Source organism: Talpa europaea, assembly GCF_964194135.1.
Source record: "Talpa europaea genome assembly, chromosome: 8".
Taxonomy (NCBI): Eukaryota; Metazoa; Chordata; class Mammalia; order Eulipotyphla; family Talpidae; genus Talpa; species Talpa europaea.
This window is the reverse complement of record NC_140075.1, coordinates 101,704,246-101,719,786: the sequence shown is the minus strand read 5'-3', so window position 1 is coordinate 101,719,786 and position 15,541 is coordinate 101,704,246. Positions and strand designations below refer to the sequence as shown.

Here is a 15,541-nt window from a genome sequence, read left to right as displayed (position 1 = left end):
GAAATAACCTAACTGACCTTCAACAGATAAATGGATAAAGACAATGTGTACATGCCGGGGACCAGCCTCCGGCAAAACGTCGTGTCAGGGGTTCCTGAAAGGATGAGACAGCGTCGGCGAAAACGAAAGAACTGAAACTTAAGGGCTGAGGGGGAGGGAAATGAGGAGACACCGACACTTGGTGAGGTGTTAGTATCTTCTCCCGAGAGACTCAGCAGGTCTTTATTTATTCATTATTAGTAATAATAATAAGGAAATACATTATCATGTGTAAAGCAAAAACAATTAGTATATTATGTTTCCCATAGACTACTGGCCCCTACAGGTCTCAGCTAGATGGCAGCTTTCAAGGTTAACAGATAATAAACCAAACTTAACATTAAAGCTACTTATTTTTTCATTTAGACAATTATTTAAAACAGTGAATAACCGCCAGTGCATCCCTATCAGCTAAAGCCTAAGCATCAAAGGACTATTCTATTCACATGACCTTCAGCCGGAGACCAGCTGCTGTTCAGCTATCAGAACTTTTTCTACCTAGAAACTCCTTAACTCAAATAGCTTCATATTAAAAACTTTCCCAAGAAACTTCAAGAGAAAACAAAATAGAAGGACCTACTATAATTATTGTATTGTAATGCTTGTCAGGTATGCTCAATAAGTTGTCTTCCATTGTCAAGTAGGCCAAATCGTTTAATAATTAGTTTCTAATTTTCCATGCCATTTATTTGCAATATACTGGTGCATATAATATAGTGCCTAATGTACTTTTTTGGAAAATTTTTTCTTATTTATGACCAAGAACAAAAAGTGAAGGAATGTTAAATCTTCAGCCCCACGGTGTGAGGCCCTTTGGGCTTCGCTGCTTGCCAGTGTCTTATCTGGCCGGGGCATCAAGGCCTCCTGCAGCATGTACACACATACACATGCACACAATGGAATACACTCACTTATTAAAAAAAGGATAAAATCTTGCCACTTGTAACAACATATATGGATCTAGAGAGTATTGTGATTAGTGACATTAAATCAAAAATAAACTTTTATACTTACAGACTAAGACCAAATTAGTAGTTACCATAAAGGAAGGGGGAAGTGGGAAGAGTAAATCAAGTAAAAGAGATTCACTGTCTGATGAAGAACAGAATTGAGCTTTTATAGAAATTGACTTACAATGATGCATACCTGAAACTTATAAATTGTTATATTATGTTAATACAAATTAAAAATAAAATTTTTAACAAATTTCCTGTTTAAATGATTAATGTCTTTATTTTGACTAGACTATGACTGATATAACCACCCAAGAGTGACTGTATGTATGACAAAAGGAAGGCCAGAAAGAGAACTCTGGAGGATTTCTACAAGTAGAAGGTATGAAGGAGGAGCAGAGCCAGCAAAGGGAATAAGACAAAGAAGCCAGTAAAGTAGGGCAGAGGTGGGGAATAGAGGGAGCATGCACAAATTACAGAGTCAAGTAGAGGAAGTATTTCAGGAAAGAAATGATCAATTTCACCAAAAATTACTGTGAGGCAAGCAAGCTGATGACCAAAAGCTGACAGAGAAATTGGTGGCAGGTTCAATGGACCAACAGATATGAAAACCCAACTGGCGTAATCTGTGAAGTTAACTGCTGTGGAAACATAGAGAAGCAGGTGTCTGCTATTTGGAAGAGTTCCACTACAAAGGAGGGCAGAGAAACAGCAGTGGTAAGACCAATCCTCACAGCTGTACATTTTACTTAGTACTTATTCAGCCTGTTGGGTGCAGGCAATAGAGCAGGTGGGAAAGTTGAATTTAAGCAAATATTAACCAAACAAGAATCCTTCTAAGTGCATAGCCAAGATCACTAAAAAACATCAACAACTAGGAAAACTCCCTGGGGATCAAAATAAAAAGAGGCCAGAAAACTAGAAAAATAAAATAAAACCACACTTGCTCTCAGGGCAGAGGAGACTAGTCTTGTATCTGGGACTCAGGGATAGACTAGAATTCTTGAAGGATATACATTCATTGTATCCAAATAATCTGATTTGCAAATTCTGTGTTAACTTTATGTTCCAAAATACCTATAGTGTAGATGTAAAACCATTATTTCCAAATTTTAAAATAATACATGAATCAGTTAAAATCATTAATTTTAACTGAATACAGGTTATATAAAGTATTCTTTATTTTTTACTTCTCTAAAGTTTTATGGGTTACAGTCAAAGCTTTGACTGTACAATAATGCTTACTCTAAAGACTTCCTGTAGAAATGGAATATGAACACTACTGGTTTCCCAGGGCTTCCATAACAAATTACCATAAACTAGGTCATTTAAAATGGCAGGAAATCTATTCAGAGGTTACAAGTCTAAAATCATGGAGTTGATAGGGCCTGGTAGGTTAAACAGTGGATGTAAAAGAATTAAGAACTAGAATAAAGATCTTAAGAAAACTTCCAGAATGCTGGAAGGGTGAAGTGAGCCAAGCCCAGGTATGACAGTATAGATTTAAATATTCAGACTTGATTATAATTAAAAGCTAAAGACAGGGATATAAGTTTTTAATGGGAACATTCTAACATATCACTATACAAAAAAGGTGAAAGGACAGTCTTGTATTTAGAAAATAATTACAGATAATAAGAATACAGACATTAATTCAAGTGTCACATTTACACTCTTGTTATACTAGTTATAACTCACTATCATAGGACAGTGTACATTAACTACAGTGCCTTATTTTCAAAAAAGTTAAATCTCAGGATCATAATATTTATGTTACGTTCATTTGTTGGAGGAAATAGTATTGGCTTACTGAATGTTTGAAGTAACTGTTTTAAAATATTTAAACCATTGTGACTATACTAACATTGCTGTAACTAAGCCAGCATATACATATCGCTATCAAATTAGGAAAATCCACCTGCTTTCCTTGAACCAAAAAAAGAAATAAAAAGTGATTATAAAATCAAAATTACATAAAAATTAAGATTCTCTACAATCTAAAACAAAAATCTAGTCCTAGAAGGAGCCAGGAACACTGGCAGACTTCCCAGGACTAATTCAAGATGTACATCTGCAGATTTAGGAAGCACAATAAATACTAAACAGTAAGCAAAACTAAATTATATGCATGTACAACGTTATTAAACTACAGAGCAAAGTAAAAGACAACAAAGAAAACCAAAGGTATAACAACTCCCAGTCAAAAAATTCAGAAGCAGTTAAATTAGCATTCAAGAATGAGAGTAAAAAATTAAAACCTGTAGCATACCAACGCAGGGAACTGGTAATCATTCACCCCAAGTGGCAATACATGACCATCAAGAATTTTAAAATAATAAAAATCAATAAAAATCACTTTGCTTTTTAAGAACTGCATTATCAGTGATAAAATACTCCTGTTTTTGGTCTGCTATTGGTTTAGACAAAGGAAGCTGAGGGAATTCCAGTTAATCCTCATGAAGGAAATTCATAAGACTATACTTTAGGAAGAAAGAAACTCTAAGACTGTACTTTAGAAAGAACAAGATTTTAGAAAGTCTGACATACAAGTAGAAAAGGTGAAAAAATGTGTAAGTATAAATAAATATAAGCAAACCCTTGCTGCACAAACAATAATAATGTCCAATTGAGGGGGGATTAAAAGAAAACCTAGAGAATGAAAGTGATAAGTAACAGTAACTTAAAAAAGGGGGGAAGGACAGTGAGTAGAGTTTGCAATTTTTAGGTGTGTGCATGCTAAATATTTGACAGTCACCCTAGAAAAGAAAATAAACTCTAACTTTTTAAAAAATAGACTTGGTAACAATAACTGAAGGATGGGATCCTTTATCTCTAAATTACCTACAGCATTTTAAATCAATATTGCCTCAAAAAAAAAAAAAAACAACAGCAAAATACAGTGAGGCACGTTAACAACTCAGCAGGGAAAATCTTACCAGGATAACAGTACTATCATTTGAAGAAAATGGATTTGAATATCACCAAATAAATAAAGCCCTTAACAACATTTACAGGGGGTTTCCCTGGTGGCACCAAGGGGTTAAGCACAGCACTATGAAGCAATCCGCAGCCTCTGCAGCGTGAGTTTGATTCCTTACAGTCACAATTTGCAACTTTTCCAACCAGTGCTCCTCTTAAATTATACCCTATCTATAAAATAACAGGCCCTACCACTTTACTAAAAGTGTGAAGCCATGCAGATATCCTCACCTACCCTACGTTAGTAGTAAAAGCTTTGCTCCAACAACTGACGCCATGTCTCTCTATACCGATAGGCTAGCCTCATTTGCTTTCTACAATTGTGTTCAGTTCTGTTTCATCCTAAAACATCCTCTCCCCTGCTCTGCTACCCCTCTTAAGTTAAGACCTTCTCCTCTAGTTTCTGATTCTGAATTACATATACTCCATAATCTTTTATGAAGGCTGGACAACTTGACTTCTGTTTTTTACCCTATGTTTTTTTTATCCTTTATTCCAAAATGACATTGAAAACTGGCTCAGGATAGGCATAATCACAGGAAGTCCCATAAAGCAAAGACTGGTGATAATAATTTTCTTCCTATAGTATCATGAGCAAGTGGATATAGAGTAAATATTGAGTCTTTTTTACATTTGTACCATTACTTTTCTTATATTTGTGAGAATTAAAAATTGGGATAACTTAACTGATGTTTAAATATGAAAACCTCTTACCCTTTTTCAGTTTCCGGACAGCCAACATACAATGACTGGGAGAGAGATCCCATATTCTTAAGGTTTTATCGTCACTTACAGTAGCACAGATGGGCAGATAAGGATGTGTAGCCAAACCCCAAACCTCTCCTTCCATGTGTCCCTATAAGAAAAACATAGCTAATATCAACTTAATCTAAAATACATGTATTTAGAGGAAAAATAAAGCCAAATTTGATAATTAATGACATAATAATTAGTGGGTAATAAAACTTTCTCTTTATATTTGGAACATACATTGAAATACCATTGTAACAGTTTTAGCTCCATAATTACAAGATAATCAAGTTATTTTTAAAATTAGTTTAAAATCCTGAAACATTCACTGGGTGGACAGAATAGGAATTGGCTGCCCTGGAATGTCAATAATGTTAATAATTGCCATGCAGGTGGATCTTCCTGCAAGAACTCCAAGTATCTGCTCACCAGTGAAATTAGTGAAAATTATTTAAAAATATTAAGTCTCTGGAAATAATTCCAAAGAGACACAATAAAGAAATAAAACATATTAAAATTCATTAAGAATAGTACTTGTCATTTTTAGGCTGAGACTCCTTACCTCCCTTCTCTTAACTATTGTCAAACTAAAACTTCAGGAGGAAATTTAAATGGCGCAGCATGCTCAAAGAATTCAGGGTGCACAGATTTAGGTGGAAAACCTAGAATGTGCCTCAAGGAGAGATAAAGTTGGGTTTTTTTTATGGAGGAAATGAGGAAGATACATGGTTAAAAAAAATAGTTGATTAGTGGTAACAAACTTAAACTATTCTTAGCTATACATAACTGCTTACTGATTTGCTAGAAAGGATAAAAAGGGAATCAATTTTATCCTTTGGCTAAAAGTTCATAATCGGGTCTCATAAGGCAGGTGACTTCTCAGATTGTCTGCTTGATGGTTTCTTTAAACAGACTGCTATAACCAAGAACACAGGGCTTGCTCACTCTCCCTGCTCAGCTCCTCCTGCTCAGAGGGCTAGCAGCCCAGAAGGGACAAGTGTCAGCATTTCTCACTCTGCTCAGTCACTTGATATCTCATGTGGCTAAATCTCGGTGAGTGCCACTAGCAGTTGGGACGTCTCTTTTTCTGCTCACCCCTTATTCAGATGGAAGCTCTACCTTGGGTACAGTGCCACAAAGAATACTGGGACTTCAGTGTCAACCCAAAAAGACCTGAGGTTATAGCATTCAAAAAGGAACATCTCCAGGGCCTCCCCTGGTGGTGCAAGCGGTTGAGCGCTGTGCTGTGAAGCTGTCTGCAGTGCCGGTTTGATCCCCGCCGGCCAGGGAGGGTCTCCCAAATGGCAGGGCAGACCTCTCCTGTCTCACCCGCTGCTCCCCTCAGCAGTATATTTCGTCAGTCTGCTTGTTCTGCTCCCCTCTCTGTCTCTGGTGAATCCTCTCATCCTCCCGCACATCTGTCCTGTACCCCGTTTCTTGTATACAATAAATAAATCTTTAGAAAAAAAAAACAAAAAAGGAACATCTCCAAAGCCTTGTATCTGAGATTTTGCCTAGAGGAAGAAGCAATCCACAGAACAGGTAGTTCCTGAACTGATTTCACTTATTGCAGAGCATGGAAAACTCAAGGCTGAAGTGCTCAAGAACAGTGGAAGCTGCGATGAAATGTAACTGAGAGGCTATTGATAGACTCACTGGACATACAGGCTAACCAGTAGGCCAGCTAATTTGTCCAAAAGAAATCACAGAGATAGCTGGGAGGAGAATGCATAGGGTCAGAACAATCTCAAACAGTAATCTAGGGAAACATTCTTTTGAAGAAGCCTGAATTTGATTGGTTTAGTTTTACAGCAGTTTATATTCCAGGAAAATACTGAAAACAATACAGCAATTAGTAATTAATGAAGTTTAATGGCTGTGTGTGGTCAGGAAAAGCAATAATAAAGAGGTGAGGACACTTTGTAATCATTTTATGAAGCCAATCACAAAAACATATCAAGAAAATTAGAGCTATTACATATATGTACATATATATTACATATATATGTACATATTATAAATATATACATATGTATAATATGTACATATATGTACATATGTATGAATGCTAACATCCTCAACACAATACTAGTACACTAATTCTAACAGCATATAAGAAGAATTATAGGAGAATGATGTTACTAAGATGGCCCTATAGGTCATTCCAAGTTTCTCTCTCCCTCATAAAGGGAACAATTTACAACTATTCAGGAATGGGATACCACTGAGAGAATCCTACAGCATGGGGTAAGATTGAAGCACCCCCTGCACTTCAGTCTGAAAACCAATACAGACTGCAACAGAAGGGATGCCAAGAAGAGTGAAGCAAACCATGTGTAGGAAGGTGTCTGGGAAGGGACACAAATAGGCAATGGTCTGGCCAATGCAGAGATGGTGGGGTTGCCAGCCTATCCACAGGCCCTGGGTAGGGGAGAGTAGAGATGTTGTAGAGGCCCATGCTCTGGATCCAGGGGAAGCCCAAAGTGGAGGAGCTGAGGTGATCCACATGGGTCAGCACCTCAGCAAAAAGGACGAAAAGAGAAAGTGCTCTAGAATACACCTCCCCCATCCCCAGCCCTTGGGATCTGTACTGATGACATGAAGTTTTCCAGTAGTTAATGTTGCTGCATTTCAGACCTGGAACCACAGAGAGAAAATAATTACAGCAGAGCCACTCATGTGACCCAGGACTTTTCCAACACAACCATGACAGCTGTTGGCTCCCTCCACCCCCTTGTCCTCCTTACTGACACAGGAGTAGCTCATCCACTAGTCCCCTGTTGCCTCTTTACAGCAGCACAACAGGTCACAACAACAAAATATCAAAAACAGAATGAGGGGAAAACCATAAATATATGGAGATTAAACTATATGCTACTCAACAACTTCTGGTTCAATGTGGAAATCAAAAAATACCTGGAAACAAGTGAAAGTGAAGACAAGATTTATCAGAACTATTGGATGCAGGAAATAGAAAAAGAGGGAAAAGAAAGCCAAGTGAGTAGAAGGAAGAAATAAAAGGCAATTCAAAAGATCAATGAAACTAAGAGCTGACTTTTTGAAAATTTAACAAAATAGGCAAATCTTTAACCAGGTTCACATAAAAGGAGAGACAATTCCAATAAATAAAATCAGAAGAAAGAGAAGCTACAACAGATAGTACAAAATTACAAAGAAACATTTTTATGAACATTACATGACAACTAATTGGACAATCTAGAACAAACAGAGAAATTCTTTGAAACAGTGTTCCAAGACAGAGTTGGGAAGCAGCAGACCTTTTGAAGAAAATGATCATGAGTAAAGGAGTTAAAACAGTATGAAGAGCTTTCCCCCTCCCCCAAACTTCCCAGAACCAGATGGCTTCACTAGTGAATTTCACCAACCTTTAGAAGAATAATTAATGCCTATTTTTCCTCAAAATCTTCTAAAAGTTGAAGAAAAGGAAAAACTTCCAAACACATTTTATGAAGTCAACATTACCATTGCAAAACCAGATAAGGACATTACAAAAAACAGAAATTACAGACCACTCAACAAAATACTCATGAACCAGATTCAACATTAAAAGAACCATATACCATGATCAAGTAAGATTTTTTTCAAGGAATGCAATAATGGTTCAACATGTGCAAATCAATTAACATTATACACCAATATGGATGGATCTATTATGCTGAAACGTAAAATAAGTTAGACAGAGAAAGACAAACTCTACATTATTTCACTTATATGTGGCACAGAAACAAAAAAAGAATAAAACAAAAATACTTTCAGACTTTAAAATCAAACTAGTGGTCACCAGTAGGTAAAAAGGAATGCTGCTTCCCTAATATTAGGAACAAGACAAAGATACCTGCTCTGTTCAATATTACACTGAAATTTCCATTATATTGGAGGAGCAAGAAAAAGCGCCTGCTCTCATTACTTGTATTCAATATCATCTTGCACCTAGAAAATACTATAAATCCACTAAAAAAATGTTAGGACTAATAAATGTGGTCATTTTAGCACAGTAACTATGGGATCTATACAGTGAAAACTATAAAACTTTGTTAAAAAAAGTTAAAGACAACCTAACTAAGTGGAGATACCATGTTCATGGATAAGACCTGGCACTGTTAAGAGGCACTATTCCCAAACTGACTCATAGAACACTGCTGTAAAGATGATGATGTGCACTTTTGGGGCACATATAAGAATGCACTCTCATTTTGTACATGCATTTCCAAAAGTTAATTACTATATTTTTATATTAGCTGTATTTCCTGCATGGAGTCCCTCAAAAATCTAACTACTTTAAAATAATTTCTCTTCCACATGATGTAAAAAAAACTTTCCAGAATTTGTGGAAAATCTCATTAGGATTTGGATTATGATCATATTGAATTTATAATTTACTTAGGACTTTTATTTCTTCAGTAAAATTTAGCTATATGTGCTCTGATTATTATATTATGCTCTGTAACATTTTTCTGTCATATTTTTAAACTGGTTATTCATGACATATAGATATGCTACTGATTTTTATATGTTGATTTCACACCTACTCAATTTTTTAGGACACTCTATTAGTTCTAATCATTTTTCAGATTACTTTCTTGAATATTCTAGGTATAGGATTACAAAATGTGTAAATTCCAACAGTGCTGAATTTGTTTCAAACACTCATACTTTCATTGTTTTGTTTTACTGGACAATTGTTATGCTGGACAATTATGATGAGACCTGGTATGTTTGTCTTGTTCCTGATGTTTAATAGACAATAGGTATTTGAAATATTACACTATATAGGAGTATCAAAAGTAAGTTTATTTGTGACTTCTGAATCTTTTCTTACAATTACAAATTTGTTTTTCAATAGTTCCATCTATAGATTCATCTATAAAAGTGTACTTGTGTTCATATTTTCCAACAGATCATAAACCTGTTAGAAACCATGACTCTTACCATGTTTTAATTCAAGAAATACTATGTGACTGAACCTAAAGAGTGTAACACCAAAGTTTGAGAAAAAATATAAATTGGTTTGTTATTTGCTTACAAATTTTCTTTGGTACATTGGCACATTATATCAAAATGAAAGCATGTGCAACATTCTCATATTCCATAGTCTTTGGTGTCACATCAGAAGTGAAATGGGGGTTTGAGAAGAAATGTTTGCATTAAGAACACAATTATTTTCTAGGGTAAAAGACAAACCTTAAATTAGTGTTATATATATGAGGACAACTTTTCATTAGAGTAGATATTACTTTATTCACTGTGTTTTATAATATTGATTCATTTCTTTCCCACTTCTCAGGAAAAAATATACATAGGAAATTTACACAGCATTCCTGATGGAAATTTTAAGCATCAGCTAGTCCGGCTGTTTCATTTTATATTTCTACCACACACAATTTTATATTTCTGGATTTTTGTTTTATTATTAACATAACTGAAGAGTTTTACCAAAAAAGAAATCTGACTCATTCAAAAAATGTATTTCAAAAAAATGAGACATGAAATAAATGGACTAGGTTAATTACAACTGGTTTTTCTTTTCTTTTCTCTTGTTTTACAATTAGAAATTACTTGAGATACTGACATCTTGGATACACATTAACAAGTATTTCATTAATTCATTTAAAATTTTTCACCATTGTCAACTTTTGACTCCTATGTAATGACTTAATAGAAAAAAGCAAAAACATAAATTACCATGAAAGGAAAAATAAGCATATTTACATTTAAATTTACCTGAACCAGAAGTGTTATTGGGCCACTTTTATCTACTTCTAATATTTCACCATTCTTTGTGCCAACTAAAATATGCCCATGTCCTAATGATATGGCACGTATAGATGGGTTATCTTCCAAGAGAAGGCCTGAAATATTAAACAGAGATATTCGTATAGGTATGAAGTAACTACAATTCAAGGATGTATATATTGCCAATGATGCTACGATAACAATGAAAATGACACTATAAGGTTGTTTTCTCATATATTTTAAGTATTGTAATCAATGCACTGCATTTTCTCCCAATTTTCTAATCTCAAAAGTAAGTATCATTTACAAGGGAGAGAGAGGAAGAAGAATCAAAACAGGGGAGAGAAGAGCATAAGGGACTATGGGGATGTTCCACGGGTGAATTGGTGGTAGGAGTGTTTTATGGGGAATACACCTAAAAGGAGAAAGCATACAAGCATACCTTGTACAAAAATGAACAATGCTGTAAAATATATATAATTTTTTTTTAAAAAGTAAGTACATTACTCTATATTACACCAGATCCCCTACCACCATTGTGACAACTGTATCTTTTCCTTTTATATCTACCTCCTGGCCCTCTTAAAGCATGTACAATATTCTGGCTAGTAATTTTACCTCAATTCTATTTCAGATTAATTCATTTATGTGTACTGCATCCCAGGCAGGCTTCAGCAACACACTGGTAAACACAATAGTGCCAGCTCTTGCCCTCACAGAGTATGGGGTAAGGAAAACAGACCCTATGTGAAAGCATACAAAAAGCACAAAGCAAGGAAACCTTTTAATATAAGGGAATGGAAGTGGAGTGAGTCATCCAAGAAGAAATGTTAGATTTGACAAATAAGTATATTGCCAGGCAGTTGGTGGGGGCAGGTAGGAGGAAGAAGGGCAAATTTCAGGCACAAGTAATGGTGTACAGAAGGGCTTGAGGTCAGAGGGATGTGATGCAGCTCATTAATTGAAGAAAAGCACCGAGCTAGGGCAAAGGGTCTGCCACCCTAGAGGCAGGGTCAATAAAACACCAAGGTGAAACAAAACACCAAATTTGTAAACAAAAAAAAAGAAGTGCTGCTCACATGGCAATTTTCTTTGGGAAATTAAAAATTTCAAAAGGTGGGCCTCCCTGGTGGTATAAGGGGTTAAGACTCAACCTATGAGGCTGTCCGCAGCCACTGCAGCACGAGTTTGATCCCCGGCCGGCCAGGGAACTACCCACATGGCGCAACAGATCTCTCCTGACTTGCCCGCTGCTCCCCTCAGTGATGTATGTCAGTCAATCCACCTGTTCTGTTCCCTGCTCTGTCTCTGGTGAATCCTCACCTACCACACCTCTAGCCTGTACCCCAGTTCTTGTATGCATAAATATTAAAAAAAAGAAAAAAATTTCAAAAGGTAAGATCAGTAACATTATTTGTTATAATATTATTATGTGTTAATTAGTTATTAAAATTAATAATCCTGTTCTTGGTTAACATTTTACCATGTATATCACAAAAAATAAATTTTGAAAGGATAGCAATAATTCTGGAATCCTGTTAAGGGACTTCTCCCATTTAACTCTAGTAAATCCCATGTGTCCCACTGCAGTAATCATGCATGCGAATGAGAAGTTAATCTTTTCCCCACAAAATGAAGCTTCAAATCACCTTTAGATCCTGGGGCCAAAGCAGCTCGTTTTATAGCATAGGTCTTGAGACATCTTTCAAAGGAGTCATCCCAAAGAGCAACTATACCATCTTTTCCTCCAGTTACGAATCCCTACAAAAATAAAAGGATCAAGTTAATAAAGATTTAAATATTAAAAAAAAACCCTTCATTATATTGAAAAACTTGAGAGAAACAAATATCTAAAACCAAAAGGTTAGTTTGTAAAGAACAGAAACTGGCCTAAGAATCGATCATGCTTTTTAAGTTATCTGTAAAAATACTACCATGACACTAAACATTTTTAGGCTAAGGTTTTAAAAACTCAGTCTGTAATATGGAACTAATAGGTAGCTCCATCATTTTCAGCAGGTTAAATATATTCTGTCTTGGAGGTGTCACTATTTCATCCTTTGGGGGAAAAAGGATAATAACAATAGTACTTCATAGGATGTGGTGATAATTATTAAATGCTAAATTAAGACTGTGTGTCAAATACTGTATAAGTGATATAAATATTAACTTATTTTTTAGACAGCAGACCTATTTCACTTTGTATACAGCAGATTGAAAAAAAGTAATAAAATGGAATAGAAACTACCCAATAGTTACTATTGGGTAGCCCAAATGTTCTTGGTTAATATTTTACCGTGTATTGTATCTACATGCCACGATTAAATTGTGTTTAATTTAAAATATATCTAGGTCACTTACTTTTTCCAATGCATGCATACTGAACACTGGCCCATCATGTGCCTTAACTGTTTTTACAAGAAAGACATCTCTCCATATACACACGTCTCCTGTGGATGTTCCAGAAAAAGCCATCTCTTCAGTCCATCCATACACTGCACACATCATTGTGTCATTTTTCCCCAGTGTGCCTATATAGCCTTTTCTTCCAATCAATCCTCCCCCTGGTTCATAAAAAATATTATGAAAGTATTAGTCTCAAAATGTTTAAAAATATAAAGCAATAAAACTTCTACTGCTGTTATTTGAATACAAAGACATGTAACAGTAAGGAAAGTTAAAAAGAAAAAAATGGGTTTCTCAATTAATGACTTGGACAACACCTCGTCTGCTGAGGCAAGCATATCTTTGGCTGTGTCTAAAAATGCCAAGAAAAAACATCTAAATCAGTTTCAATCAGTCCTTAGAACTTCTGATTTTTCAAATTTTTTATGATGACATTTAAGAATACAAAAAGGTATAAAAAATACAATGAACACCTGTGCATTCTATCCACCATCAATTTATATAGTTACTAAAATAACCAAAACATCAATCCTACCTTTTCCCCTCCCCCTACTATTCTGAATGTGATGTTGATTACAAGATGCATTCCTTTATACATATATTACTACTTTTTTATGACTTCTTAGGCAATATATATTATTTTTCATGTTTTAAAAATTTTCTATAAATACCATCTAATACTATTCTTTTAGACCTTGCCTTTTTACCAATGTTTTTTTATGGGGTTTTTATACATGGAACAGAGTTCAATCCCTCAGAGAAAAGATCAGATCTGGGGTAGGAGGTAAAAAGCTCCCTTTCAGCCTCAGGCCCAAGTCAACTTTAACTTAGTATACATAAAAGTATGCACTTATTCATATTAATTAAGTAGTTGTTTATTTCCCACTTCGCTAGTAAACTGTGAAGATCAAAATCCCAAAACTGAGGAAGGATGAAATGTTCACCAAAACTTTAATATTTACCATTTTATGGTTTAGTTTTTGGTCTACTATATATCTAATCATATTGAGAAAAAAATGATACATTTGCAAATTTTTTAATTTTAAGGCTATTTACTTTCTTAAGCTCTTTATTTCTAATAAATTTATAGTTACTCTTTTTAAGACAGAAATAATCAAGTTACTTGATGGGCATTTGTTATTTCAAGTGACTAAAACCTCAAATTAAGCTTTCATTTTGTATCTTTTTTTTAAATATGTATTTATTTATGCATACAAGAACTGAGGCTCAGGCCAGAGGTGCAGGGGTGAGAAGATTCACCAGAGACAGGGTGGGGAACAGAACAGACTGACTGAAATACACTGCTGAGGGGAGCAGAGGGCGAGAGAGGAGAGGTCTGCTGCGCCATGTGGGTAGCTCCCTGGCTGGCCAGAGAATTAACTCATGCTGCAGAGGCTGTGGACAGCTTCATAGTGCTGTGTTTAATCCCTTGCACCACCACGGAGGCCCTCATTTTGTATCATTTTATAAACATTTTATTTAAATGTATGGGAATGAGTTACAAATGTGAATATACTATTTCTTACTTTGTAATTGCAGGTGATCTGGTGTGTTTATGATAAAGCATTGAATCCAAGTCTGAAAATTTATTCATGGTTTTTTTGTTTTTAAGTATACTATTTTTTAAAAAGATTTATTTATTTATGCATACAAGAGCTGGGGTATAGGCCAGAGTTGTGGGGGGTGGTGAGAGGATTCACCAAAGACAGAGTGGAGAACAGAACAGGCAGACAGACCTAAATACACTGCTGAGGGGAGCAGCGGGCGAGGCAGGAGAGGTCTGCTTTGACATGTGGGTTGCTCCCTGGCAGGCCGGGAATCGAACTCGTGCTGCAGAGGCTGCGATTGCCTCACAGTGCAGTGCTTAACCCCTTGCGCCACCAGGGAGGCCCAAATTTATTCATGTTTTATTTAGTTTACAACCTGAAAGTTACTGGAACTTAAGAAAAGTATTCACTAAGCAATTTCATTTATATTTACATATTTTATCTTAAAGTCTTAAACATAGTGTGACATTCACATAGAACTGCTAGAATTTATTAGCGTACTATTCTATTTGGAAAAGAAACATATTTTAAAATATAAACTTCCACAGTTTTTAAGAGTTGCAATCACTACTGAAATATATTATTCTGTTTCTATATTATTTTATAGCATATAAACAACTTTTACAAACATTTTCATGTTCAGTTTAGACTAAAAAACAGTAACAGAAGAAATGAATTTGAATATCACTTGATGAATGTCACAAGTTAAATCCTTTTACAAATATGAATACTGTTTACTGTCTCAATGTACCCAATCAAGGACCATATAATAAATCTTATATTTGTTCAAAATATACCAAGATAACTGTGAATCATTTATTAAAAACTTTTTGTTTTGGATAATTTTAGATTTTCATAAAAGATGCAAAGATAACTCAAGAGTATTCTTGTATACTCCCCTAAACCAATTTCTCCTAATAACCTTAAGTAGACTATTTGTCAAAGTGAAGACACATGTTTGATACAGTACTATTAACTGGACTCTAGACTTCTTCAGATTTGACCCGTTTTCCTACTATCTCTTTTGTGTTCCAGGATCCAACTTAGGATTCCACAATTCAATTAAATTACTGTTCAAAGTAATGACTTCTTAAATTTCAAATTAGCGAAAAA

The 15,541-nt window shown here is 35.1% G+C and overlaps 1 protein-coding gene across 2 annotated transcripts in view; it reads right to left on the bottom strand.

The window, feature by feature from the left end:
* EML5 (EMAP like 5) overlaps positions 1 to 15,541 on the bottom strand; it is a gene marked incomplete at both ends in the record, with an annotated part of 117,208 nt that overhangs the window by 46,331 nt on the left and 55,336 nt on the right. For both annotated transcript variants that reach the window (XM_084240585.1, XM_084240586.1), the window contains 4 exons: positions 4,686 to 4,827; positions 10,464 to 10,591; positions 12,125 to 12,236; positions 12,837 to 13,039. In XM_084240585.1, the coding sequence (XP_084096711.1) occupies positions 4,686 to 4,827; positions 10,464 to 10,591; positions 12,125 to 12,236; positions 12,837 to 13,039 (585 nt within the window). The remainder of the gene's footprint in view (positions 1 to 4,685; positions 4,828 to 10,463; positions 10,592 to 12,124; positions 12,237 to 12,836; positions 13,040 to 15,541) is intronic.